Genomic DNA, 6,977 nt, shown 5'->3' with positions numbered 1-6,977 from the left:
GACTGAAGGATTGGTTTCAAATCTATGTCAGCAGAGAATTTGATTTTTTTTTTTTTAAGCTGAAATTAAGAAAAGCTGCTTGGCCTGATTTTCCTTGGCTTCCAGAAAGAGTTACACTCCAACCCAGGGTGTCATATAAAAACTTTGCCATAAGTCTTTTCCTGGATTATTCTATTCAAGTGGCAGAACTAAGGTTTTCCAAATGCAAAGCCTTATAAATAACTGTATGTTCTTTTTCTGCTTCTGCAATTGCAAAAAAAGAGAGAGCCTGCAGGCTCCTAGAATCTTTCTATTCGTGCCACTGTGCTTCCTTTCCCCTCCTTTCTTGCGGGGGGAATACGAAGCTTGATGCTCATAAACTATAGCTTCCTTGTAATATAATATACCTGAGACAATTTGCCTGTTAGCCATCGAGATGGAATTACGTGTTCAGTAAAGCTGTACAGTGTCAATAATTTCAGCTGGATATTATTTTGCCCTAACACAACACTAATTAAGATGACAATAGTTCTCTTGTTTTTGTTATCACTTCTCCTTTCTAATTAGGGTGATTTTTGTGTCAATATCTCTACATATAATAACACTTAATATATTTTAGTGCTTTAATGTTGTTGTCAAATGATTTTTCCCCGTCTTTAATATTAACATTTTAGCTGTAACACTTGGAATTTTTTAAAGATAAATTTAGTGTAAGTGGGAGTATATTTTAGGATTAAGCAATTTACTTGCATTTTTCAGTAATGTGCTTTAATATTATGACTGATAAGAAATAATATGATACCTGAATCCCTAAATCAGTAGGCTAACTTGAATTATATAGTTTAATTCTTGGAAGGAGATTGCATTTTAAACTATAACTTTTGTTTTGTATTTTTAAATCTTTTTAGTATGTACATTTCTCATGTGGTAATATCAAGCTTTTATTATTTTTTCTGCAAGAAATATGTGTTTGTTGTATAAAATTAGAAAATATGGATACACAAAACATCTTTAAAAAAAACTTCTGTGATGCTCCAACCAGAAATAATCATTGTTAACTTTTTGTTTATAAGCTTTCAAAAGCTTTTGTTTCTATGTATATACATATGTGAATGTGTTTGTTTTCTTATAAAATAAGGAATTAGATATACTGTTTTGTAGAATGCATTTTTAAAATTATCTCTGTGATAGACATAGTTTTATATAATTATATTTACTTTTTACGCTAATCTCTAGTGGCTACAAAAGATTTCATTGCATGGATATAGCCATAATTTGTTGGACTTTTGGATCATTTAATTGTTTTTATTTATTTATTCCTTATAAGCAATGAGTCCCTCCAGTAGTCTGATTAAAGGTCCTGAGCAGTTCCAAAGTCTAGAAACCTATTTAACATTGTACAGCCCAATGTTTCTCAAATCTTCTTTCTATTGTTCTGGGAGAGTATGGTCCTGGAGAAGTTGTTACAGGTGTTGTTAGCTGCCCTTGAGTCAGGCCCCGATTCATGGCAGCTACGTGATGCTCAGCAGAATGACATCCTTGTGTTTCAGTCAGGAATGCCTACTGAGTTTTATTATACTACATCTACTGAGGTTTTTTTTTCATATTGAATTCTTAATGGAATGACTTAGGCTAATAAATTTCCTACTCTTAACTAATTATTGCATTTTAAAATAAATCATTATTTTAGAATAATAACTAATTTTGACTTGTTAGTTAGTATTTAGTTTGTGGGCTTGGTCTAACGTTTTCCCTTTTGTGGTATCTTTATCAGATTTTGTTATCAAGATAATCCTCACATTGTCAATTGAATGGAGACTATTATCATCTGTTCCCATTATCTGCTGTCTGTTTTTGAAGGATAGAGCACTCTTGTTACATCACATGTCCTTTGTCATCTTTTTTAGGGGTAATTTTAGAGTATTTTTTTCAATGTTTTCCTTGGCTATTTTACTCTTCTGATTGGTGTCAATACAGGTAATTACTATTTGATAGATGGTTATTCATTTTTTCCAAGACTTCATAGTTATTTCTATTGTAGTGCATAATTTTTGTCTTATACTCCTAAACATCTGTTTTTATATATCCTTTATATCCTTGTGTTTTGTCATTTGCACTTCATTAACATCAGCCCTTTTTGTGTTTTTTTTTTTTTTTTTGCTTTTCTCTTGCACTCACTTTTCTTTCCTTTTGAAAAAATGTTTAATTTTAAATCAAAGCTATGCAAGTTAATGAAGTCAAAAGAAACCCTAAAGGTGTAGTGGTTAAGAGCTACGGCTGTTAACCAAAAGGTTAGCAGTTTGAATCCACCAGGTGCCCCTTGGAAACTCTGTGGGGCAGTTCTACTCTGTTCTGTAGAGTCACTATGAGTAGAAATTGACTCAATGGCAACGGGTTTTTTTGTATGTATGAAGTCAAATAGTCTACAGGCTAGTAATAATTTTTTTAAGCTTCCTGCCTTACCCTTTCTTGACGCATTTCCCACTCCCTGGAGGAATCCACTTTTAAATTGTTCAGGTATTTCTTCTGAGGTTTACCTCCATATTTTAAAACAGAGTGATTAAGTGATTATGCTGCTATTTACTATTATTTTTCAGCATAAGCTGTTATCTACAAACTAAAACTATGAAAGATGAGGTTTAGTAAATACAGAACAGCATGAACTCCATTGCATAAGCTCAGAATGATATCCACATAGGCATAATAAGCCTGAATTTACATTACAGTACATGCAATTTTACTCTTAATGCTATTGCTTTAGTTAGTGTAACAAAGATATAGAAAATTTCCATTAACATACGATCTCATCATCTGATGATTATTTAGGTTGATCCATAAATTAATTTATATTTGAATCCCTTGACTTAGATTGAGAGGTCCCTAGATGGCACAAATGGTCTGTACTTGACTGTCAACCTTAAGGTTGGTGGCTCAAACCCACTCACTGGCACCCTGGAAGAAAGGCCTAGCTATCTACTTCAATAAAGATTATAGCCAAGAAAATTCTATGGAGCAGTTCTACTCTATAACACATGGGGTCACCATGAATCGAAATCAACATGATGGCAACAGGTTTTGACTTAGATTGGTTTATCAGATAGGCAATGAGCTATGCTGAATCCTGAAGAAGTGGAGGCATTGGATGTGTAAATATTGATATAAACAAGGAGAAAACAGGGTTAGCATATGTGATGGTGCTGAGGGCTTGGTAGAGACAGAAGAGTGAGGGGACTCATAGAACCCTACAGGACAAAGTAGAACTGCCCCATAGAGTTTTCAAGGGCCACCTGGTAAATTTGGACTGCCAACTTTTTGGTTAGCAGCCATAGCTCTTAACCATTACACCACCAGGTTTTCCAAGAGGAGGGTAGGAAATGGAAATACAGGAAGGGAGGGTGCCTTCCTTACTTTAAGGCACGCCAAAGACTGTGGTTTCAGCTGAATTACGTTATGCGACTTCTTTACTTCTCATGCTAAGATGATACACAAGCTAGTTTATGTCTTCTTACCTTATTTTAAGCCTTACTTTGGGTGTTACTGAACTATGGGAATCACAATGTGCCTATAGTGATCTACGATGGGTGTTACCTCTTTCCATCCTCTCTGCTGAGAAGATGGATTTAAAGGCTTAATTCTAATGAATCAATACGCAAATGATTGAATCCCTCTTCTTCCTTTCCTGCTTGCTTCTACTTTAAGCTGGCAAGACCACAAAGCTAGCAAAATTCTGCCTCGTTATTTATTCCAAAGGCAACATTTAAATTTATTCTTTGCCATAATAAGGCTTAAACCGAAGGGGTTGAGAAAGAATGCTGGGCTAAAGTCTCAGTAGCAAGATCAGTTAATCGAATATCCTGGTAGATTTTAATTGAAAATTTTTGCCAATTTACCATGGCAACAAAAGGTAGCTTCACTTTAAAATTACATCTATTGAATTGTGGTCTACTGTAAAATAAAAATACTTAGTGAATTTTATAGGTTTGTATTATTATTTTTTTTTACTTTTAAAATCAATTTTAACAGATCAGAGTCAAGAAACATTTTCATAATGGATACTTCACCCAAAGAAAATATCCAGTTATGCTGTAACACTTCAGTGCAGCCTGTTGGAAGCCCTTCCTTAAAAACAGACTATCCCTGCCCAGAGGAAAAACAACCATGCTGTGGTGAGCTGAAGGTAGAGTAACAATTATGTGGAGTAGAAGCTCTTGGTTCTCTATCCTAGTATCTTCATTATATGTAGCTAGAAGTGAGAATTTTTTTTTCCTTTTTAAAAAACAAACTTAGGTATAATTTATTAACACCATATCTTAGCACTCAGTGAAAGCAATCTCTACCTAATCTTGTAGGTGAAATTATTAACTAGTGCTTTCCTACATGGAGTTGCTATGAGTCAAAATCAGCTCCAAGGCATCTAACAACAACAAGCTCATTTTAATGCTTCTCTTAAAGAAAAAGGAGACAGAGAAAACTGATATTTGTTGAGCATTTACCATATACCAGATACTGTACTCTGCACAGTTATAGTATCTAACCTATGAACAACCGTGTTATTCACATTTTATAAATGAGAAATTTGACTTTCCTTGTCACACTGTAAGTGACAGACCTGCATTTTAGTAGGTATTTTATGTGACTCATATAAATGCTAGCTTGCCGTGTTGATACTTCATAACACAGCCAGGCCTAGCAAAAGATACAATCTAGGTATCAAAGAAGTGTTTTGCATTGGAAAAGAATTTAACTTAAATAAGTTAAATAAGAATTTAACTTGAGTTTGAACTTAAACACAAGGAATGTTAGTTCTGTTTTTTCAATCTAATAGTATATACCCATTTCCATCAAGTCAATTTTGACTCATAGTGACTCTACAGGACAGAGTAGAATTGCCCCATAGGGTTTCCAAAGAGCAGCTGGTGAATTCGAACTGCCAACCTTTTGGTTTGCAGCCAAGCTCTTAACCACTGCGCCACCAGGGCTCCCAGTCAAAGAGTAGTTCTACTTTTTCAGTCTATTACAGCACGGTGCACATATCATTATTATGAAACACATAATCATGAGTGCTGGATTTGTTATTAGATACTACGCGTTTGGCTTATAGTGTTCATTTGTTTTATTTTCTTATCTGTGAATGGCTCCTTTTCTTTGCCTCACCACACTGAATCTTCTTTTCAAAGCAAGAGTTCTTTGAATGTCTCTTTTGGGGACTGGAGGTGGGGCCAGAAGGGAAGCAAAAAAAAAAAAAATTAAACTTACATTTTGAAGGTCTGTTATTTCCAAGAGAGGTTGAGCTTTTATAAATCTACGTGAACTTCAGGCTGAGGGTAAACCTACAGCAGTGCTTTAATTTAACCTTAATGATAACAAGCTTAACACCATTTTATGTTATTCTTAGTTTGTGTTGTAAAAGGATTTCTGAGAATGGAAACAAAGTTAAAAACAATACCAGAAACTTAATACTCAATCAACAGTTCAAGGATTGAGAAACATACAGCCTAAACCATATGTTCCAAAGAAATGTGGCAGCATGGGGTGGGGCAGGGGGAGGCGGTTATACAGTCAGGGGGAAATAAAGTAGTCCAAGAAGTCAGGGTGGTTTTAGCTGGTTTTTCAGAAATTCATTAAAATGTCTTTTGAGATAATTTCTTCTCTGAAATGTTAGTTTGCTTAAGAATACAAATGTGGAAGGTCTGAGGGGGTTAATCCCTGCTGAGTGACTCTCAGATAGCCAGGCGTCTGCTTGTCTGGAATGTAGGAGTTAGAGAGCAGGGACAGTTGATTATACATAAATCTGCAGAAACAAGCTAACTACTATTTCTAAAAAGCTAAGGTACTTATTATCTTTTGCCTTGTGAGACTAGGTAGCAGCCATGCTCTTCCAGACTAGACATAAATAACTCCATCTTTGTTTTTAGCTTCCACAGGCACAGTATTGTTCTTTTCATCTTTTTGTTTATTAAGCCTCCAATTGTGTGTTAAACTGGATTCAGACTGTGACGTGTCACCTTTTCCAGGTGTTTCTTGGTGCATTGTCTTTCGTTTACTTTGCCAAAGCATTGACAGAAGGCTATCTGAAGAGCACCATCACTCAGATAGAGAGAAGGTTTGATATCCCTTCTTCACTGGTCGGAGTTATTGATGGTAGTTTTGAAATTGGTAGGTATTGCGGATGCCCAACATTATTTTTAAGCTCAAGGTTTCTAGGCACAGCTAAACAACGTTGTCGTTGTATTCCATTCTCTGCTAAGAAGTCTATTTGGAAAATCTTGTTTGGACAAAATTTGCCATGACCTGTGTCAGAAGCCCTGGTGGTGTAGTGGTTAAGTGCTATGGCTGCTAACCAAGAGGTCGGCAGTTCAAATCCACCAGGTGCTCCTTGGAAACTCTATGGGGCAGTTCTACTCCATCCTATAGGGTTGCTATGAGTTGGAATCGACTCGACAGCAGTGGATTTGTTGTTTTTTTTTTTTTTTTATGTTACGGTAGATTGCTCTCTCAGGGCAATGAACAATAAGTTCCCTCCCCAGGAATTCGTTGTATGATTCACACAATTTAGATCCCAATCAGAATTAGAGGCTTCCCTGCATGAAAAAAATGATGAAATGTTGATGGTATTTTGAGTTAAAAGTATGGGGAGAGCCTCTTTACAGAACAGTTATATGTCCTGGAGGTCCTATGATTCAATTTTTTAAATTTGGAAGAGTCTAAATGGACTCTAAAAATTTATCACAATGATTTAAGAAGTTAAACTGTAAAAGAGGTTTCCATCCAATGACTAGACAGAAGAGAAAAGGGATTCAGTGAACAAGAACACTAGATCAGAGCAGGCAAGAAAAGTTCTACTCACAGGTGTCTTTGATTAGCAATTGACTTCTTGAAACTTGAAAAGACCGAGTAATTTGGGGAGTACTTGAAAAGTGTAATCCCAGTTAGTCTACTTCCTTAATTGATAAACTGATGAGGTTTAATTTTTTCTTGAAATAAACAAAATAGTACCC

At 35.4% G+C, this 6,977-nt stretch overlaps 1 protein-coding gene across 2 annotated transcripts in view; it reads left to right on the top strand.

The window, feature by feature from the left end:
• The first annotated feature begins 3,953 nt into the window (after nucleotides 1-3,953).
• SLCO1C1 (solute carrier organic anion transporter family member 1C1) overlaps nucleotides 3,954-6,977 on the top strand; it is a 49,253-nt gene continuing 46,229 nt past the window's right edge. For both annotated transcript variants that reach the window (XM_003405681.3, XM_003405680.4), the window contains exons 1-2: nucleotides 3,954-4,156; nucleotides 5,994-6,135. In XM_003405681.3, the coding sequence (XP_003405729.1) occupies nucleotides 4,028-4,156; nucleotides 5,994-6,135 (271 nt within the window). In that variant the 5' untranslated portion in view covers nucleotides 3,954-4,027. The remainder of the gene's footprint in view (nucleotides 4,157-5,993; nucleotides 6,136-6,977) is intronic.

The sequence above is a fragment of the Loxodonta africana genome, chromosome 4 (genome assembly GCF_030014295.1).
Source record: "Loxodonta africana isolate mLoxAfr1 chromosome 4, mLoxAfr1.hap2, whole genome shotgun sequence".
NCBI lineage: Eukaryota > Metazoa > Chordata > Mammalia > Proboscidea > Elephantidae > Loxodonta > Loxodonta africana.
The sequence above is the reverse complement of the archived record's forward strand: the minus strand, read 5'-3'. Positions and strand labels throughout refer to the sequence as shown.